General features: G+C 66.6%; 9 protein-coding genes across 9 annotated transcripts in view; 3 read left to right on the forward strand and 6 right to left on the reverse strand.

The window, feature by feature from the left end:
• PFL1_00725 (uncharacterized protein) overlaps window positions 1-1,795 on the reverse strand; it is a gene marked incomplete at both ends in the record, with an annotated part of 2,721 nt that extends 926 nt beyond the window's left edge. Inside the window, 3 exons of the mRNA XM_007878227.1 lie at window positions 11-430; window positions 546-1,566; window positions 1,654-1,795. Of these exons, the coding sequence (XP_007876418.1) occupies window positions 11-430; window positions 546-1,566; window positions 1,654-1,795 (1,583 nt within the window). The remainder of the gene's footprint in view (window positions 1-10; window positions 431-545; window positions 1,567-1,653) is intronic.
• A 1,040-nt stretch (window positions 1,796-2,835) lies between these two features.
• On the forward strand, window positions 2,836-3,690 carry PFL1_00726 (uncharacterized protein; the record flags this gene model as incomplete). Its single annotated transcript, XM_007878228.1, has 2 exons — window positions 2,836-3,101; window positions 3,198-3,690. 2 exons carry the CDS (start codon window positions 2,836-2,838, stop codon window positions 3,688-3,690), a joined length of 759 nt encoding a protein of 252 aa, XP_007876419.1.
• Window positions 3,691-4,213: 523 nt separating this feature from the next.
• Window positions 4,214-5,241, reverse strand: PFL1_00727 (uncharacterized protein; the record flags this gene model as incomplete). Its single annotated transcript, XM_007878229.1, has 2 exons — window positions 4,214-4,744; window positions 4,852-5,241. The coding sequence occupies 2 exons, from the start codon at window positions 5,239-5,241 to the stop codon at window positions 4,214-4,216; spliced, it is 921 nt and encodes a 306-aa protein (XP_007876420.1).
• Window positions 5,242-5,841: 600 nt separating this feature from the next.
• PFL1_00728 (uncharacterized protein) lies at window positions 5,842-6,414 on the reverse strand (the record flags this gene model as incomplete). Its single annotated transcript, XM_007878230.1, has 3 exons — window positions 5,842-5,970; window positions 6,094-6,176; window positions 6,288-6,414. The coding sequence occupies 3 exons, from the start codon at window positions 6,412-6,414 to the stop codon at window positions 5,842-5,844; spliced, it is 339 nt and encodes a 112-aa protein (XP_007876421.1).
• Window positions 6,415-7,925: 1,511 nt separating this feature from the next.
• PFL1_00729 (uncharacterized protein) lies at window positions 7,926-9,842 on the forward strand (the record flags this gene model as incomplete). The annotated part of the gene is made up of 1 exon (XM_007878231.1): window positions 7,926-9,842. The coding sequence occupies one exon, from the start codon at window positions 7,926-7,928 to the stop codon at window positions 9,840-9,842; it is 1,917 nt and encodes a 638-aa protein (XP_007876422.1).
• A 343-nt stretch (window positions 9,843-10,185) lies between these two features.
• PFL1_00730 (uncharacterized protein) lies at window positions 10,186-11,155 on the reverse strand (the record flags this gene model as incomplete). Its single annotated transcript, XM_007878232.1, has 4 exons — window positions 10,186-10,197; window positions 10,295-10,640; window positions 10,737-10,952; window positions 11,094-11,155. The coding sequence occupies 4 exons, from the start codon at window positions 11,153-11,155 to the stop codon at window positions 10,186-10,188; spliced, it is 636 nt and encodes a 211-aa protein (XP_007876423.1).
• A 1,112-nt stretch (window positions 11,156-12,267) lies between these two features.
• PFL1_00731 (uncharacterized protein) lies at window positions 12,268-14,398 on the forward strand (the record flags this gene model as incomplete). Its single annotated transcript, XM_007878233.1, has 2 exons — window positions 12,268-13,354; window positions 13,488-14,398. The coding sequence occupies 2 exons, from the start codon at window positions 12,268-12,270 to the stop codon at window positions 14,396-14,398; spliced, it is 1,998 nt and encodes a 665-aa protein (XP_007876424.1).
• Window positions 14,399-15,243: 845 nt separating this feature from the next.
• On the reverse strand, window positions 15,244-16,870 carry PFL1_00732 (uncharacterized protein; the record flags this gene model as incomplete). The annotated part of the gene is made up of 4 exons (XM_007878234.1): window positions 15,244-15,920; window positions 16,031-16,088; window positions 16,215-16,403; window positions 16,817-16,870. The coding sequence occupies 4 exons, from the start codon at window positions 16,868-16,870 to the stop codon at window positions 15,244-15,246; spliced, it is 978 nt and encodes a 325-aa protein (XP_007876425.1).
• Window positions 16,871-18,693: 1,823 nt separating this feature from the next.
• Window positions 18,694-19,334, reverse strand: part of PFL1_00733 (uncharacterized protein) — a gene marked incomplete at both ends in the record, with an annotated part of 2,923 nt that continues 2,282 nt past the window's right edge. Inside the window, 3 exons of the mRNA XM_007878235.1 lie at window positions 18,694-18,907; window positions 19,075-19,180; window positions 19,278-19,325. Of these exons, the coding sequence (XP_007876426.1) occupies window positions 18,694-18,907; window positions 19,075-19,180; window positions 19,278-19,325 (368 nt within the window). The remainder of the gene's footprint in view (window positions 18,908-19,074; window positions 19,181-19,277; window positions 19,326-19,334) is intronic.

The raw sequence follows: 19,334 nt of genomic DNA on the forward strand, positions 1-19,334 counted from the left end.
AGCCCCGGACGCGTTGCGAGGCTCGTCGTCGACGGCCGCGCCGCCTCGCCGCGACGACGTGGCCTTGTTGCGCAGCTTGCGCGTCGTGTGCGGGCGCTGCGTGCTGTCAAAGAAGGCGTCGACGGCGACGTCGCCGCTCTCTTTTTCTTCCTGGAGGCGTTTCTTGGTCTGCTCGACGACGGCCAGCAGCTTCTCGCGTGCGCCCTTCTTGGCCAGCCGCGCCTCTTCGTCGACCTTGTGCTTCTCGTTCTCGTAGGCGAGGCGAGCGGATTCGAGCTGGTGCGCGTGGAGCAGCGCCGACTCGCGCAGTGCCGCGTCGCGCTGCAGCGTGAGGCGGGTCAGCTCGAGCGTGTACTGGCGGAGGCGCGAGGGCGACGAGAGCAGCGTGTTGTACGACGATGTAAGCGCCTGGTAGACGTCCTGGTACAGTCTGCGAGGTGCGGGGTAGGGTCGCGGGGCGGGGCGAGTGAAGATAGATCGTAATCAGCGCGGACTCATGATGGCAGACACGCCGGAAGCGGCCCTCGCCGCTTGCATCGACTCACAGCTCGCGGTTCTCGATGTTGTCAAAGTGGATGCGATGAATCCGCTCGATGACCTCCTTGCGCTTCTTGTCCTTCTTGCTCTCCGGAGGAGCGCCGGTGGCCGCGGGTGCAGCAGCTGCGCCGTCTGCTTGCGGTGGCTGGGCAGGGTTTACAGCAGTGGCAGCAGCAGCGGCGGCGGCGGTAGCAGCAGCCGCAGCGTTCTTCTCGGCCTTGGTCGCTGCCCTCTTGCTCGCAGGCGTCGAGGCGGCAGACCCAGCTGTGCCCGCTGCAGAAGCGCCAGCGGTCTTGGAAGACGACGCCGCACCACCTGCGGCGGCGGCGGCAGCAGCTGCAGCCTCCTTCTTCTCCTTGGTCGCCCGGGAGCCCTTGCCAGACCCGGTGCCAGTGGCGCCGCTCAGCTTAGGCGACTTGCGGCTGGCTGCGGCCGGCGAGGCGAGCGATCGAGCGTGTGCCTCGGAAATGGCCGGTCCGCCCGTCGGAGGTGCTGCCGAAGGTGCGGCCGACGACGAGGGACCGCCGGCCAGCGGCATCGAGGGAGACGACGAGTGCGGCGGCGGAGGCGGCGGTAGCGACATCGAGCTGCCCATCTGACCGGGCGAACGACGGTGCTGTTGCTGGTGAGACGACGAAGGAGGTGGGCCAGGAGGAGGGTAGGGACCTTGCTGAAGATGGGGAGGCAGCGGCTGCTGGTGCTGTGCGGGGCCCGCGTAGAGAGGCTGCTGCTGCTGCTGCTGCTGCTGCCAGGAGGGCGAGCGCTGGCCGGACGCCGGCCCCGGACCATGCTGGGCATAGTTGGGCAGGGGCTGGCGGGAAGAATGGGGCGGCGGCGCCTGCATGGCCATCATGCCGCCGTTGGCGGATGCGCTGTTGACGCTGTGGATGGCTGACCGCTCTGCTCGGTGCTGCGCGGCAGACGGATGCTGCTGCTGAGGCGGGGGCGGAGAGGGCGCCCGGTGGTGCAGGGGGATGTGGACGGGGCGTCCATGCTCCCTGGGGCCGTACATGGGCTGCGGGGGGTAGCCTGTCGATGCGATCAGAGCGGGACGAGGAGAAAAGATCAGCGTGTTTCCTGGCAGGTGGTCAGCCAGCCCATCGAAATCGCACTCACCTGGAGGGGCGTTGTGGTAAGGGTCGTGGGCCATGTGGTGGGGCATGGGCGGGTAGTCGTAGCGATCGGGATGGCTGGGAGGCGGGCGCTTTGTGCCTGCCAGCTGCTGCGGAGGCTGCTGGCGATCGAGTGACGAGGCCATGGCGGGGATGTGCGTGGGGCGGGGCAGACCCAGCGGCCGAGGCAAGGGGTGGTGGTGGTGGTGGTGGTGGTGGTGTTGGTGTTGACGATGTGGCTGCGGCAACGGGAGGCGCCTCGCCGAGTCCTGGCCTTCAAGAGAGCTGCTGCGAAGCCGATGTAGCGGTCTGATAAGGGTAGACGACGTGGATGTAGGAGGGAATGGAAGCGACAGGCTAGAGTAGGCAGGGTGTGGTGGAGCAGGGGCGAGCACGAAGCGGCCTAGCCAGCAGGCCAACGAGGGGCGAGGGCCAGGGTGGACGGGTGGACGGGTGGGGCCGCCCTGCCTGGCCTCGAATCACTCAAGACTGCCGCCTCTCTCTCGCTCCCTCTCTCGCGCCTCTGCCCGCCGCCGCCGCCGCTGCCGCTGCCAGCCCGGAGCTGCCTAGCCTGGCAGGCACGTCTGCAGCCTGCTCGCCCGGGATCCGGGAGTCGGGATTGCAGATCTTTTCCGATTGAGCCTGTCCATCGGGCGCTATGGGGAAAGCTGAATCGGGCCTTTCTGGAGTCCGCCTCAAATTGAAACGCCTGCTTTAAAATGAGCGACGGGGCTTTTGTAATCGACTCACCAGTCGACCTAGAGCGCCCCAGTCGCCGCTTCTTAACCCTCCACCTCTTGAGCGCCAGGCAGAGGGTAAGCGGGCCCTCGGGCTGTGCTGGGCAGCCAGGCCCCGGCCATATGCATGGCCACGGCCGTCGGCCGTCGGGGGTGGGACAGTAGTTCCACGCAATCTTGCCTGAGTCCGCGTGGGGACAACGAGTCTTGGCACGCAGCTGCCGCGGCGCACGGCCTGAGGTTGCCCCGCCCCATCGTGTCCCCTCTCGTCGCCATCGCTTTGCCCCTCGTCTCGATCCCGCCACCTTCCTCTCACCCCCTATCGCCCTCATCCCAACCTCACAACCCCTCGTCCGCCAGACAGCAGCGGTCGCAAAACGATTCTACACGCGCAAGCACGCACTCCTACAACCTTTAACCCAACACCAACACCACCTCGCCCTCCGAGCATGGGCTTCCTCGATAAGCTGGCCGCCAAGGCCGGTGGCGGCAATCGGCCCACCTCGCAGCAGTACGGCGGCCAACAGGGCTACGGCCAGCAGCCTGGAGGATACGGCGGCGGCGGCGGCGGAGGATATCCCTCCAGCCCGTACCAGCAGCAGCCGCAACATCACCAGTCGTTCGGCGGGGGCACCCCCGGTGGCGGCGCCAGCGAAAAGGGTGGCGACGACAATCGCCCGCTCCCCGAAGGCTGGATCAAGCAGTGGGACAGCAAGTGAGTGGCGGGCTTCCCAAGAGGTGCTATTTGAAGACGCCGCTCGATAGCTGACCTTGTTTGTCGATCCGCCCCGCCGCCCCCGCATCCGCGCAGCTACAACCGCCACTTCTACGTCGATACCAAGGCCACGCCCCCTCGCTCGATCTGGGTGCATCCGGACGACGAAAAGAGCGGTGGTGCGCCGCCGCAACAGCAGAGCTACGCTCCCCCGCCCGGCGGGCCACCCCCCAGCAACGACCAGCGCGGATGGGGCGGACCGCCGCAGCAGCACCAGCAGATGCCCTATGGCGGCGGGCCTGGCGGCTACGGCCAGCCTGCTTACGGTGGGCCCATGTACGGCGGCGGCCAGCCCTACGGCCAGCCCATGTACGGCCAGCCGCCGATGATGGCCCAGCAGCGCCGCTTCGGCGGCGGAGGCGGCGGCGGCGGCATGGGCATGGCCGGCGGTGCGGCGCTCGGTCTCGGCGCCGGCATGCTCGGTGGCGCGATGCTGGCCAACAGCATGGACAACGCCTACGACGAGGGCTACGAGGACGGCGGAGGAGGCGACATGGGCGGCGGCGACGACATGGGAGGCGACTTCTGAGCCGCGCCATGCCATGGTCAGCCCTCCGACCGCACCCATCTCGACCCTCTGCGCCCTGTCCTGGCCTTTTCCTTTCCATCCGCTTCCCTGTCGATACGTGCCATGCCATGCCCCTTTGCCGTCTGCCTGTACATACCAAATTTTGAGCTTCTCGTCCCGTCTCGTGTCAGGGAATCGCAACTCTCCGTCCGAGGCCGAGCGTGTGTGGCATCGCGCCGCCACCGCCAACCAGCTGTCGGACGACGGCCCTGGAAGCCGCCATAGCCTGTCAAGGCATCGCGCGGAAGAGCATCGACGGAGCAGCGTCGGCCACTGTCGTGCCCGCACATGCCGCTTGATGGCGGCGCGGATCAAAGCCGGCTGATGGCGAGAAGGTGTGAGTGGACTCCGACCAAAGCTGGCCGGTCCGTCTTTTCTGGCTGTGAGAGAGCAGATCGCGCGTAAGAGTACAGGAGAACGGGAAGCCGGAGCGAGATGACGAGACGGTGCCGTCTGGCGGTGGTTGGAATACGGTCGAGGCTGGTCAAAGGAGCGCCTTTTTCTCGTGGCCGGCCTGGCTGTAGGCTGACTGAGTCCAGCGGGGCGACGAGCACACCTCATTGCGGAGGACGGGGAGGCATTCCGTAGCTGTGCAGTGGCAAAGACGCGTCGGACAGGCAACAGATGGGGGAAGAAGGGCCGGGTAAGTCGCAATGTGCGTAGAAGCGCGGGAGCCAAGTGAGCGGGCATCGAGGCGCCGACACTCACCCAGGAGGAGGCACACCTCGGTACCCGCCAGGAGGGAAGCCGGGCGGCGGGCCGCCAGGGGGCATGCCGCCCGGCGGACCCACCGGGAAGCCTGGCGGGGTCGTGCGGCGAAGCCGGGCGGAGGGCCGGACGGCATACCAGGCGGCGGGGGCATGCCGGGCATTCCGGGAGGGGGAGGAGGACGGGCGTATGCCATCGGCCGCGCCATCATCGGAGGAGCGCCGGCACCGCCCATGCCGGGAGGGGGCGGCCCTGCGAGGCCGATACCACGTCCCATTGCCATCGGTCGTCCGGGGCCGGGTGGAAGCTGAGCGGGCTCGAGCATAGACAAGAAGAGGAGCAGATATGCTGATCAGCGCGCAATCCACAAAAGGCCTCGTGAAGATGACACCCGAAAGGCAGCGCCCTACTCACCGTGGTGTCCTTTTGCGTATCCGCCGGCGGGGGGCTCTCGATGCTCATCGAGACGATGTTCTCTCCTCTGAGGATGAGCATGCCGAGCGTCCTCTTCTGCTCGGGCACCGCCAGGCCGCCCTGGGTCGCGCCCTCGTTCTCTTCCTCGTCATCGTCGTCCTCTGCACCGGCGGCCTTGGACGATGCGGCGGCGGCAGCGGCGGCGGCCTTGGCCTTGGCCTTTTTCGACTTGACCTTGCGATACTCTTGCGAGTCGGCCAGGACGAGGTTCATGTGATTGTCAAACGCGAGCAGCTGCCCGACAATCTGGCGCGAGTCGTTGAGCGTGATGCGCAGGCGGTAGTTGATGAGCGTCATCATCTTACCGCCCTTGGGCTTGGTCGGAGGCATGGTGGGCGAGGGAGGCCGCGGGCTCCGGGACGGTTCGCGGAGTCACGAGAACGTCGGCCGGTCGGTCGAGGTGGCGGCTCAAGGGGCGTGGGATGCAGTCGCAGACGATGCGTGAGAGAATAGTCCGGAAAGGGCGGACGGATGGACGGATGAGGAAGACAAGCGCGCGAGCGAGGTGGATATGGTGGAGGGGTGGTGGGCAAACGGCAGCGCCAGGAGCGCGTCTGGAAGTGCAGCAGAACCAGGGCGCGGGGTCCGATCACGGCCCAGCGCAGCTCTGGAATTTCGGAAAAGCTCGGATCCGCGCTGTGGGCACGGCCGCCCTCTCTACCCTGCCACTTCGACCTCGTCCCCGCCAGCACCACCACCCTCTCGTCGATGTCTCATCACGCTAGCGTCGGATCCATCGCCCAAGGCGACTGTCTCGTCGCACATTTTGGTCGATCCAGCATGCCTCTCCGCAGGATGCAGCGGCAGGGTCGGTCACCGACCGTGACAACGATTGCATTGGTATATACACAGCGAAGAGCCCCGAGGGCAGACTGGCACGGCAGAGCAGCCGCGACGGCGTGCTGCCGAGCCCAGCAGCCTTCTTCCACTCTACTTGGGCGTCCTCAGTCCGCGCAGCTTGTTGGCGCCGGGCCCCGAAGACGCCGCCGACAGAGTCATTTGCCCCTGCATCTGCTTGAGGAAGATGGTGCCCTGGGTCAGGAGGTCGCGGATCCGGTCCTGCAGCGGCGGCGGCGAGATCAGGACGGGGCGATGCAGGCGCAGCTCAGGAACATAGGTCAGAAAGGACGCCCAGTCGTCGATCTGACGCGCGACAAGGACCGCTGCAGCGCCGCGACGTACCAGGTTGTCCTCGTGCTTGTACCGGTCAAAGTCGGAGCGGAAGAACTGGATCGTCTCCCAGCGCGCTTCTGGATTCGGGATGTCTGCGGGCGGTACGAAGAGAGAGGCGGGTCACGAGGCAAGACACGGCACGACCCGTCAGCCACGAATCGCTTGCCGTATCGTCTAGCAGCGGAAAGGGCCGGTAGCCTCACCTCGAGTGGCACGGAGAAAGTCTCGGTAGAGGCCGAGCGCCTTGCTGCGCAGCACAAAGTGCTCGAGCGTGAGCTTGGCGCCGGCAAAGTGTGCGCGGGCTCGCAAGGGTAGCGTTGGTATTGTCATTGGTGGGCGGTGGGCAGACGCCAGGATACGGTGTCGGTGGTGGCGACGACGAAGAAGGACGGTCTGGCGCAAGCTTGGTTGGGGGTCGAGGTCCACCTTGCTTGCCTCGGCGACAGCGGCGAGCGGCGAGCGGCATGGGTAAGCCGCCAGGTGGAGGCGCAGACCGGGCCCGGTTCCGAGGGATGCTTCGGCTAAACCGAGTGCAGCTGCCATGATGGCCGGCTAGGGCGGGGTCGGGACCCTTGGCTTGGCTTGACTACTGCGATCCGAGGGTCCGCCCGGCCTCTGACCTCCGCGCGGGCCGTTGCGGGGCCCAGGCCGCCGTTTCCCTCGCGCAACCAAGCAACGGCCAGGGCAGGCATCGCTCGAATCGCTTGATGGCCCAGAGGGATGCTGCATCGTCGTTGTGGCGGATCTGGCAAGATGAGCATCCACGCCTTTGCGCTGCCAAGGAGTGCCTCGAGCAGGCGGAGTGGAGAGGCGCGCTCGACGACGACCTCCTCGATCTTCCTCATCCTGGCCCCGCTTGCTTGCTTGCTTGATGCCCACCCGCCTGGCGGCCTGCCTCAAGCGGGGCCGCAGAGCAGGCAGGCAGGGTCGCGCAGTCATGCACTCATGCCGGCCATCACACGCGCTCGTCGCCAAGAAGGCGAGCAAGCAAGCAGACGGCCGGACAAGAAGCAGCGAGCAGCAAGCAAGAAGCTAAGGACGCCGTCTGGACCCTTCGCACCTGCCTGCCTATGTACGAGGTTTGCCGCCTGTACGACGACCTCGGGAGGCATCGCTCAAAGTCAGGCTCGACATCGGAGCGGCGTCGAGAGGGTGGTGTGAGAAGAAAGGCCGCCCACTGTCCAAAAAGGGAAAGGGCAAGAGAGGGAAGCAGCCAGGTTGGCGGGAAGCCTCTCCGGCCTTTCGTCCTTTCCTTCTGTCCTCGTAGCCCAGCAGGCAATCTTGGAACAAGCGACTCGAGGGGAGACGCCAGGATCGGTACGATGGCCTTTCCGCCCGACTACTCTGCTGCTTCTCTGTCTTGCCCGCGCCTCTTATCCTTCGTGATCAGGGTAGGGACCAGAGCAGCACAACCAGAAGCCGAGATGACCGTGGCGGCTCCTTCCCACCATCTTGGCACAAAACGCGCGCGATGGGAGAGCCCGCCGGCCCGCCGGCCTGCCAGCGAGACGATGATGATGGCTCCTCGTCTCAGTCATACTCGCCGGTCTCTTGCCTGCCTCTGTGTATGACGAGCCGTGACCTGCTCTCCACCCTTGCAACGTTCTTCCCTCTTGGGCCTCTCCTTGAAAAAGGTTGCGCTCCCCCTCATCTTGACGCCATCTCCGACTCCATGTCCTCCTCCCCCGCTCCCTCCCGTCGTGCTTCCCATTCGTGACAGCAGCTCCCTGACCTGAAAGACCGGGTCGCTAGCCGCCCTCGCCATCCTCGACGCCTGATCGCTTATCGCCTCCTGCCCCCCTCGACCTCGACCTCGCTCTCCCGCACCGGCACCGCCCACGATGCCCAGCCTCGGCCTGCCCAAGGCGTCGCCGCGCCTCAATGACATCCTCGTCCGCACCAACACGCTCCTCGACAACATCACGGGCGCCGTGCCGACGACGTCGACCATCTCGGCCTCCAACATCAAGCGGCTGCCCCTCGGACGCGGCGGCGCCAGCCCGCCCTCGGTGCCGCGCAAGAAGCGCACCACCATCTGCATCGCCTGCGGCACCCGCTTCGCCACCGTCGCCGACCTGGACCGCCACTTTAACCTCAAGCCCGACCACAGCCCCTATGCCGACTCGCGGCTCGGCACCAGCTCGCGCTCGACGCCCGCCTCGGAAGAGGTGCCGCCTGCACCCGCAACGGCGGCGGCGGCGGCGGCACCGGACCGATCCGCCATCGATGACAAAAAGGGTGCTGCTGCCTGGCCCACGGATGAGCCCGAGACTTCCGCTGCCCTTGCCAGCTCGAGCAGGCCGAGGACGCGGTCCAGGTCCGCCGCCGACGTCCTGACCTCGGTCATGACTGCCGGCGCGCTCTCAGGTGCGCCATCCTCGTCGTCCGGGCCTTCGGCCCAGGTCGCGTCCTCGTTCTCGGATCTGCCGCAGCAGCCGCCTCGGACCGCCAGCACGCCTGCAGGCTGGCTGAGGGCTCGCGCAAGCTCGGCCGCCGCCGCCGACAGCCCCACCAATGGAGGCTCGCAGCCAACGAGCCAAGGCTCAGGCGGGGCGACCAGCTCTTGGAGGATTCCAAGGCCAACCCTGAGGGCCAAAAAGTCGGCTCCTCTGTCTCCACCTTCAACCGACGCGAGCGCCTCCCTTTCCGGATCCTCGCAGACGGCAGGCCGTGCCTCGTCCCGGTGGGCCACGATGCGATCCTTGCCCGCTGGACGCTGGACGCAGTTCGACGACGGCAGCTCAGCGGAGACTTCGTCGGCCGCCTCAGCTTCCGGCCGCGCCGAGCGCGAGCTGCCTGCGCTGCCGCCTGCAGGCGCCCTGTGGCCTCAAAGCGATGCCCAGCTCGCCGAGGCCTTTGCCCTGCCAGTGTCGCGTCGGACGCCGCGCGCCGCGAGCATCCTAGCTGCCGACGATGCGCCGCCGCCGCCGTACACTGCCGCTGCGTCGACGGCCAATTCGACGGTCCGGACGGCCGGTCACCGCAGCGACCTGGCCGACATGTTCACCGACCTCGACATCTTTGTGCGGACATCGGCCGCGCCGCCGTTGCCTTCGTCGTCATCGACAAGGCGGGGCCGCGATGGGCAGCTGGAACGGATCGAGCCACTCGCTGCCTCCGAAATGGCAAGCGTCGATCCGTTCGACGACGACAACGCCATCGACCGTACGTGGCTGCCGGCGGTCCAGGCCGGGGCCGCAGGCTCGACGTCGCCGCGTGGACGACCCTCTCCGCGACAGCCACGACAACGTGCTTCGACGAACCCCTTCATGAGGAGCGAGGCCACCGCTTTGCCAGTCCTGCGACCTCCGCCGGTGGCACGCCGCGCTGCCAGCTCGCAAGATTGGCCCGCCGTACTCGAGCCTGCATCGCCGAGCGCGACGCGATCCGGCGGTTCGTCCACCGGCAGCCCCGTGCCGAGGGAGCGAGCCAGCGACACCGCCTATTTCCACCCCTTCTTTGGCGTCGATGCCGGTGTGCAAGCACCGCGGACCGAGGCGGCGCCGAGCGGCACAGGGACGGCTTCGGACGACGATCGCGACGACGATGACGACGACGTCTACGCCGACCCGCTGCCCGACCTCGTGCCGTCTGGCGGCGCCGGTGAGACGGACGATCGACACTGCCCCTCGACGCCTCGGATGCCCGCGACGCCCGACGCTGGATCCCGTCTGCAGCTCGGCGACGGCAAGATGCCGGGTTCCTGGGATGTCGAGGGGTCTCGAGGCATCCCGCTTGGTCGGGCGGGCGTCGTCTGACTGCCTTGAAAAGCGAAGGCCTGTCATGGCTGGAGTCCGTCCGCAGGGCGGGTCGAGGGCGAGACAGTCGTGGGATGTAAGTAGGCCAAGACTCTGTCCCTGGATGAATGCAAATGGCGGTGTCAGCACGGGCGGTGCCGGGAGCAGATGCGTGCGATTGAAATGCTAGTAGTGTTGGAGATGCCGTTTGCCGTGGCCGCTGGATATAGTCTGAAGGAGCGAGGCGGAGAAGAGACGCAAGCGAGCGGGGAGGGGGGCCAGTATCGAGTCGTAGGTATATGGACGGTGGTCGTCGTGAGGTCAAGCCTGTCTAGGGGGATGGGGAAAGGTGAAAGTAGGGGGGTCACGTCTCGAGCTGCGGACGACCAGGGGACCGAAGGGCTGTCAGCGCAGATTCCCTTGCGCTCGCACCGCACGCAGGCATCCATCGGACGACCGCTTCCGACACGCACGTAGATGAGGATGGGTTCGCCGAGGCCCTTGATCTCGGGGATGGTGCACTTAAGGTCAAAGGCCTTTGCGAGGAGGACCTTGAAGATCTTCTGCACGTTGATGGAATGCGACGTCGAGCAAAATATGAGGGGCGCCTTCATGGCGCGGGCAAAGCGGCGCGCCTGCTTGGTCGTCTCCTCCTGCTCCTCTTTGGGCAGCGTGGCAAAGTGATCGTACTTTGTGCCGACGAGAAAGGGGATGGCCGTCTTGTTGAAGCCGCGCGCCTGGCGGTACCACTCCTTGATCGAGTTGAGCGTCGACTTGCGCGTCAGGTCAAACATGAAGAGGATCGCCACGGCGTCGTTGCTGTGCGACCGCGGACGGGCAAGGGCGGACTCGGATGCGACGGTCAGCAGGCGCTTCACGCGAGTGAGGATCGGCCCGCGGCACCGCCCGACTCACCAGACCAATGGCAGCATGTTGACAAACTCTCTCTGCCCGCCAAGGTCCCAGATGCTAAAGGTGATTTCCGTGTTGCGGATGCTGATGGTCTTTTCCATAAAGTTGACGCCGAGCGTCTGGATGTAGTCTTCGTTGAAGCTGCCCTCGACGTAGCGCACCATGAGGCTCGTCTTGCCGATCTGCGAGTCGCCGACCATGCCCACCTTGAGAATGACACTGTGCCGGCGGCGGCCGAGGATGATAAGGGCCGGGGTGCGGAGGAAGGCACGGGGATGGGTGAGAAGACGAGCGGGAGGGGCGCCGGAGCGGGCATGGGAGGGGCAAAGCTCGTGGCACGGCCGGGATTCGGAGGCTCACCTGCTCTTTTCAGAGGAGCCGGAGGGTGGCGCATCGTCGTGGGACGAGGATGGCCGAGACATGGTCGTGCGGGACGGGCGTCGTTCGTGTGACTGGTGGACAGCAGAGAGGTAAGGGCCGTTACGATGCCCCGCTGCGGTCGCTACGGATGGCGATTGGAGGGCGATGCGTGCGCTGGTGTGCGAATCGTAGCGGACGCTGCTGGCGCTGGCGCTGCTGATCGTCGTCTGTCGCTCGACGGACCGATTCGAGTGGCAGCTGGTGGTGCGCTTGACCCGAGGTCGCGGGAGAGGTGCAAGAGGGCGTGTGCGTTGGCGGTGTGCTACGAGCTCCGGGAGCGACGTTGCGTGCTCACAATGGCTGGGCAAGAGAGGCGAAGGGTGGCAGGCGATGATGGGGTGGTAGCTTAGGGTGCAGGAGGGAGGCTCAGCCAGCCAGCTGTCGGCACCATGATCCAAGTTTGACGCTGGGAGGGGATCGAGGAGGTGGCCCCCGCGTCCTGGCTCGCCCGCTGCTCGGACCCCCCTTGGCTGCCACCTGCCTCGTCAGGCCAGCAGCAGGCCAGCTGGGCCGGCCGGTCGGCCGTTTGGGCGCTACGGGCGGGCGGGCGTCCGAGCGTCCGAGCGAGCGAGCGAGCCAGCCAGCCAGCCAGCCAGCCAGCCAGCCAGCCAGCCAGCCAGCCAGCCAGCCAGCCAGCCAGCCAGCCAGCCAGCCAGCCAGCCAGCCAGCCAGCCAGAGACCAACACCAGAAAAAAGCGCCCGCCCGCCTGCCCGCCTGCATTTCTTTCAAACGCGTCCCGATTCCTGGCTTTGAAACGAGGACTCGTTCCCGATGCGCTGTCTCGCTGGTTGGCCGCCGCGCGTGGCGTGGAGGCCGGGCCCTGGCCCTGGCCCTGGCCTCCTGGCCTCTGGCTGACCCGCTGGGCGACACCTTCAACCCATCCCATCGACCCATCCCAGCCTCTCTCGCAGACCATCATTCCACCAGCGCGCGTCCTCTCGTGGCCGCACCGCACGTACTACGCTGCGCCTCGTGCACTTCCGCCAAAGCACACGTACACCTAGCCCCTGCCCCACGCACAGCGCCGCCCCGGGACGCACGCCCACGTGCAGCCAGCCCCCCTTGCCCGCCCACGCCTGCTGACCAGCGCTCGACTTCATTCCACAGCGCATCATGGCTCCACCGCCACCACCACCACCCGCAGCAGCAGCGTCCGGAGCGAGCGCGACACCGGGCCGATCATTGCTGCCGCAGACCGACTTCGACAACCTCTCTGACGGATCAGACCTCACCGGCGACGAACAACTCGAAGACGACAACGGCGGCGACGGCGACGACGCGGCCATGCAAGACGACGACGACGACAACGACGAAGAGCGCGTCTCTCTCACCCGCACGCCATCCAAGAACCGTCGGCGCGTCGTCCAAGATGAGGAGGAAGATGATGACGACGACGACGACGAGGTGATGGACGACGAGCAGGACGCAGAGGGCGAGGTCGAGGATGACGGCGAGATGGAGGAAGACGACGACGAGGTCGAGGACGACGAAGGAGAAGAAGAGCCCGCAGAAGACGACGGCGACGACGAAGAAGAAGAAGACGACGAAGACGACGAGGTCGACGAGATGGCAGACGACGAGAGCGAAGATGAGTTCCGCGACGAGCTGGCAGACGACGACGAAGCGGCACCGCCAGCCAAGGGCACCACCCGCTCCAAGGCCGCCGCCGCCGCCGCCAAGGACGCCGCACCGTCCAACACGACCCCGACCAAGAAAAAGGGCGGCACCAGCCTCAAGGTGACGCTCCGCCGCTCGCCCTCTTCCGCTCGCAAGGCAGCAGCCGCAGCAGCCGCTTCCTCGTCCACAACACCGGCCTCGACCAAAGGCGGCAAGGGCTCGGCGCCACCGTCGTCGTCCAAGGCGAACAAGGGGGCTGCCCCGTCGCGACCAAAGAACCTCGCCAAGGTCAAGTGGAAGGCGCGTCCGTCCAAGGGCGGAAAGGACGACGACGACGACGAGCAGGATGACCTCGATGCCGTCGGCAGCCTGTCGCCTTCGCTGTCGGCCCTCGACGCCGGCGAGGACGGCGAGCCAATGAGCGGCACCGACGACGGCATCGACGAGCTCGACGGTGCTCGCCCAAGTGCAGCCGCAGGAGGCAGGCGCGGGGCGGCCGACTCGCCCATGATTGCCAAGACGGCGAGGCAGCTGGCCAAGGAGAACAAGGACCTCGAGGCCGGCCTGCTCGAGCTGCCAATGAGTAAGTGTCGATGCCGCCCGCAATCCTCCCTGGCTGCCCTGTGCTCCTGACGTCGAGACGCGCGCGCTGACGCCGATTCTCGCTCTCTCCCCTCCCCCCACACCGCTGCTGCCTCTGCCCGCACGCACCGCAGCCGACGAGTCTCGAAAACGCAAGCTGACGGAAAACGAGATTGCGCTACGGCGGTCCGAGGTGGCGCGGAAGCGCAAGAACCAGAGCGAAAAGAAGCTCGAGGACGACAAGATCGAGACCATCAACCGGCTGCTCAAGAAGCAGGTGGGCCGGTCGCGGTCCAAGCTGCCGGCGCGGTCCGGCTCGGCGGCCGCAGGCGGTGGCGGCGGCGGTGGTGGCGATTCGGACGGCGCGGGAGGTGGCGACGACGAGGATGGTGCCGCGTCTACCGGGCAAGGGCTGACGCGCAGGGCGCAAAAGGACCTCGCCGCGCCCTTCTTTCGGTACGTGAGCACCGTCGGCGGGAGCAAGCTCGGCGTCCCCTCGGCGCCACCGGGTGTGGCGGTGACCGAGGTGTACCCGGAGCAGAGCATCGTGGTCCGCCGAGCTCTGATTGAAGAGATCCACTCGGATGCCGCTGCTGCTGCCACCGCCGCGGCCAACAAGGCACCGGTCGCAGCGACATCGACGGCGCGGCGGGAGCAGCGTCTGCGTGCGTGGAGGGACGAGGTGGACGAGGAGGAGCAGGTGGAAGACGTGTGGGGCCAAGAGGGCCTGTACGAGTGGCGGCTGCGGAGGTGTTTTGGCATGGGCAGGAAGGAGTGGATCGGGCAGAGGAAGAGGCCGTCGCATCACGACGAGGACGGCGCAGAGGCAGAGGCAGAGGCGGAGGCGGACCAGGTCGAGGAGGACGAGGAGGAGAAGGCGGAAAAGGGGAAGGCGGACGATGATGATGCGTACGGGCAGCAGGGGGACAAGGCGGATGGTGAGGGCGAGGCGGGCGAGGGCGAGGATGCGGCTGAGGACCAGGGAGAGGGAGAGGGAGAGACAGGAAAGGACGAAAAGGACGTCGAGATGGAGGACGCTTCGTAGCCAGGCAGGCCCTCACTCACCTTGCTCCCTCGTGCTCTCTAGCGCCACGCTTGCAACGAATCGCTCCCTGCTTGCCACTCGAACCGGCGCCACCATCGGCCGGACGGGCGGGGCTGCTGGCCGACTGACGGACTTGGGATTCATTGACTCGACGACAAATCGGGCTACACGAGAGAGACAGAGAGAGAGGGAAGAACGAGACGAGCGTACAACTACAAGGCCGCCGCGATGGAATTGCGAGGATGGAAACGTGGGATGGCGAGTGGTGGATCGTGCGTGAGACTGACTTGACTGGGCTTGGCTTGGCTTGGCTTGGCTAGAGTTGGGGGAGAGCGGGTGGCGGTTGGTGTACAGGGGGCGGTGGTGCTGGTCGCGGTGATGGAGCTGATTGTGGCTTGTTAGGCATGCGTAGAGGCGGGCATCGAGGTTGCTGCGAGTGCGGCAGGGTGGGCATGGTATCGGGCGCGGGGAGCGCTGGCGTTGGTTGCCTTGGTGGCAGTGGTGACGGTGGTGGCGGTGGCGCTAGGCTTGCCGGGACGAGGGGAGAAGACGAGGATGGTGGGGGAGAGAGAGGTGGGGGATTCCATCGCGACGGCCTTGGAGAAGACGCTGGAACAACGAGAAAGAGAATCGAGTCCGGGAGAAACGAGGATCGGAGCCTTTGTTTGTGAGGGTTTTCTCTTTGTTTCGGTCACGGTCACGGTCACGATCTTGCGACGGGTCGGGAGCGGGAAAGGGGGGAGGCCGAAAACGTGTGGCGCTGGAAGTCGGCTGCGCACGGCGGCGCGGCACGAGGAGGGGGATTGGGCCTGATCTCGGACCGCGATGCCGCACGCAGCCGCCGTTTACGCAACGGCCGGCTCGACGGCCTGCGAGGCTTTCGCCGCCTTGTCCTTCTTGGCCTTCTTGTCGTCGGTCTTGGCGGCAATCTTCTCCTCCCAGACCTTCTCCTGGACGTTCTTGACGTCGCGCGTCGTGGCGCGCTGCGGGTCCTCGGCGGCGTGCATCGTGGCCTCGAAGGCCTCGGCACCAAAGATCTTCTTGAGCTCCTCGGCGTTCTTCTTGAGCCAAAAGGCGGGCGGCAGGGTGCGCGTCATCTTTTCGCTGGCGGCCACCATGGCGCGGTGGCGCATTGTGGGGGCGTCGCCGTCGTCTCGGAGGTCGCTCTGCTTGGTGCCCGGCTGGATGGCGTCCTTGCGGTTGTACTGGAGGCGCGCCATGCCCGGGGCGAGGCACTGAACCAGGTAGAAGAGGTTCTCGAGCGGCTCGGCGACGTCGAGGATGACCGAGGGGTCGCGCGCGCTCTCGTCGGAATCGCCGTCGACCTTGACCTTCCAGATAAACTCGTTGGTCATCTCGTACGAGGGGGCGTTCTCCTTTTTCTTGGATCGCGTCGACTTCTTCTTCTTGTCGCCGTCGTCGGCCGCGGCGTCGTCGGCCTTGGCACCGGCGGCGTCGTCGTCGGCCTTGCTCGAGGAGCGACTGAAGTCGATGAACTTCTTGGGGACGCGGACGTACATGACTGCGGGCACGCGAGGAGGGTGGCACGAGGGCATGGATCAGCATGGAGCGGCGACTCGACGGCGGCGGCGGCGGCGGCGGCGGTGGTGAGGGGCAGCGACGACCACTCACAGCCGTCCTCGGTAAACGAGCCGTGAGGTGCGTTGCGCCTCAGGACATAGAGCTCAGTCTGTAGTGGTGGCGAGTGGCGAGTGGCGAGAGCGAGGGATGGTGAAGGGTAGGTGGCGTCAGGGATCGGTCTAGGTTAAGAACGACGACGGTGGAAGGGCGATGGCCGGTGGCCTCGACCACTCACCCTCGCGGCGTCGGTGCTCGACCAGCCGCTGCCCTCGAGCTTCTGCCTCTGTTCGAGGACAAAGGGCTTTGCCTTTTCCCATGCGTCGCGGGTCCAAGGCTTTGTGATGTGTTCGAGGCGGATCTGCTTCTTTGCGTCCTCGATGGTGGCGTCCGAGGCGTCGAAGATGACGCCGCAGTCGGATGGGCCCTGCGAGCGGTGGCGAGGGAGGCAGAGCGAGATGGAGAGAGGCAGAGCGAGATGGAGAGAGGCAAGAGGCAAGAGGCAGAGGGTAGGGTTCAGCAGGAGAGGCAGAGGCAGATGGTGTGGCGAGGGGTTTGGCCGCGTCGCTGTGCTGTGCGCTGCCTGGCCTGGCGCTGCACTGTGCGGGCACAGCCGAGGTGGCGAGCAGAGGCAGCAGCGCGAGTAGCCTAGATAACGCACGCCAGGCTCCGATAAGGCGGGGCAGATGCAGGGCTCACGCACGCGCGCATACAGGCGTGCACCCTAGCCTGGCCGGCCTGCCCGCTCCACCCTAGCCTGCCTGGTCGAATCTGACCCCGGCCAAGCGCCCCTCTGACGGCGACCAACATCGCGCAAGGCGGCTGCTACGCTCCACTCACGGCCTTGACAAACTCGGTGGGCTGCTCTTCCTTCTTGTTCTTGTTCTTGCCCATATTGGTGGTTGGCAGCGGAGGCGAAGGCTGCTAGGCGATGCTCGTTGTAGTGATGGCGGCGGCGATCAAAGGCGCGGCTGGATGGTTGCGCTGGATGCAAAGTGGTAGGGTCGCGGAAGCGCCGTCGATCAAGAGCGGGGCAAGGCAGAGGCAGAAGCTGGAGCCGCAGGGGAGGAGTGGAAATGATGGTCTCTCGCAGCGGATGCGGTTGAGAGGAGGGTGAGGGGGCTGCGAGCAGTGGGGGGGGATGGTGCGGCCTCGTCCTTTATACCGGCATGGCACTGCGATGCTAGCTGGACCGCACCGCAACCGCTGGGCCCCGTTCTCTCTCTCCCTGCCTCTCCCTCTCGCCAAGCAGGCGGGCAGGCGGGCTGGCCGGCAGCCATCGAGCGACGAGGCGGATGGCTGGGCAACGGGCGTGCGCACAGGCCGGAGCAGGCCATGCCCCCCTGTAGTCTGCCACTCCCAAGGCGGCCGCACAGATCATCCTGGCCTGGCCTGGCCTGCTGGAGGCAGGTTTTGCGGGGTAAGCAAAGCTGTTAGGCCAGAGAGGTCAGGGCAGCCAGGCCAGGGTCCCGCCCCCCCACCAAGCAAGCTGACGACGAGGCCGCAGATGGTCGAGCTCGTGTGGGCCCTCGCCGGCGCTGGGTCACGCCATGCATGCTGGCCTCTCCTGCCTGCCTGCCTGCCTGGCTTGCCTTGTTTGGACAGGCTGGCCAGGCTGGCCGGCCAAGGCGACCGGGCGGCATCGACCGTGCGTGTAGCCAAACAGCGAGCCAACGACGATGCCAGGCTGCGGGGCGAGCGAGCGGGCGAGCCCTTCGTTGTCTCTGCTGCTGCCATCCGACAGAGGCTGCCTAGCCTGATGCCGGCTGGCCTAGACCGGGGGCAGCAACGAGTCACAAGACCTCCCCCAGCCTCAGCCTCAGCCTCAGCCTGCCAACCGGCACGGGTGCGTGGGCGACAGCCTGCCTTATGCCAGCTCATGCCAGCTCAGGCGAGGCAGGGTCACGCCAAAGTTAGCGCAGCCCAAGCCAGCCTGGCCAGGCCGAGGAGCGGTGAGGTCAGGTCCGGTCAGGCCAGCAGAGGAGGCCCCATGACCACCCGCCGCTGCCTGGGCCAGTCCAGGCTAGGCTGGGCCAGGCAGGCTACGCTAAGGACCCACGCTCGCTTGCAGGCCAGCTGCGCCGCGAGAGTTCATGCAGAACGAGCCTGGTCTGGCCTGCAGCCCACCTATGCACGACCCTTCGGCCCGTGTGCAATGAGGGTTTGTATCCTCCTCTGTGGGCTCCCAAATCAAATCGAACGAAAGAGTTCAATCGAACTAGAGTTTAGTATCGCCAGCCAGCCTCGGAGCCGATGGGGTGCGCACGGCGCACAGCGCATCCAAGCTTTCGTCGACCTCCCTCGGTCGGGCCACCTCCATCCCCTTCCTCCCTTCCTCCACCGTCGTCGCTCCCGCCCTGCCGCTCAACAAGCATGCATCGTGCTGCCCGACCCGCGACGCCAGCCTCGACTTCCGACGAAGACGACGACCATGACCACGAACGCGACGCGTTAAACCAAGGCCCAGGCTCGTTTCTGTGCGCGAGCGGACCACCGACCGGCCTGCTCGGGGCGCGCGGCGATGACATGCATGGATGGGGGATGAGCGAACGGGTGCTACAGCAACATGGGACGGTGGACCGATGGTTGATTGACGAGCCTGGATTCGTTGGACTGCGGGCCAGGCCCGACAGCTATTGGTCACCGACATTACGCTGCCACTCGGGACGCACAGGGCCTTGACCCGCCTCGACCAATCGATCGGCTGGCCGAGCCCGCTACGGCATCAGGCTGCTGGCGCGGCTATCGTCCATGTCGACGGCGCCCAGCCTCGCTTCCTGCCGGTCCTTTTTCTTCTTGAGCTGCGCGTACTCGCGCGAGATGTTGGTCGACGTCGTCCAGCCGTCCTCGGGGAAGAGCTCGGCCATGGCCTTGTAGCACGACTTGCGCGCATTGATCTCGCTAAACTGCTCGGCGGCATTCTCGAGCTTGCTGTTGGGTGCGAAGCGCAGAGGGGGAAGGGGTCAGGTCGAGGAGACGGGCGATCCAGGGCGGGCAGACGGACGAGGGGAGGGCCAGGCGGCCAGCGACCAGCGATCAGCGACGGCAGCCAGGTGCCGGGCCGGAGTCAACCCAGACGCAGCAGCGCAGCCACTCACAGCTTCTCGTTTCTGACCTCGCTCATGGCGTTCTCGATGTTGATGAGGGTGAAGACCTCCTCGCGCATCTCTTCGGTCCACTTCCAGCGCTTCTGCGGCTCTTGGACTGCGTCGACGGGCGTATATGGTTGGGGGGAGGAAGAAGATGTCAGCCTGGCGCTCACAGGGCCCTCCCGCTGCCGCCATGCGACCTGCGCACTCACGTTCCTCTTCGGCAGGCGGGCCGGCACCGTCGACGTCCATGGCGCCGCCTTGACCGC

The sequence above is a fragment of the Pseudozyma flocculosa genome, assembly GCF_000417875.1.
Source record: "Pseudozyma flocculosa PF-1 unplaced genomic scaffold scaffold00002, whole genome shotgun sequence".
NCBI classification, from domain to species: Eukaryota; Fungi; Basidiomycota; class Ustilaginomycetes; order Ustilaginales; family Ustilaginaceae; genus Pseudozyma; species Pseudozyma flocculosa.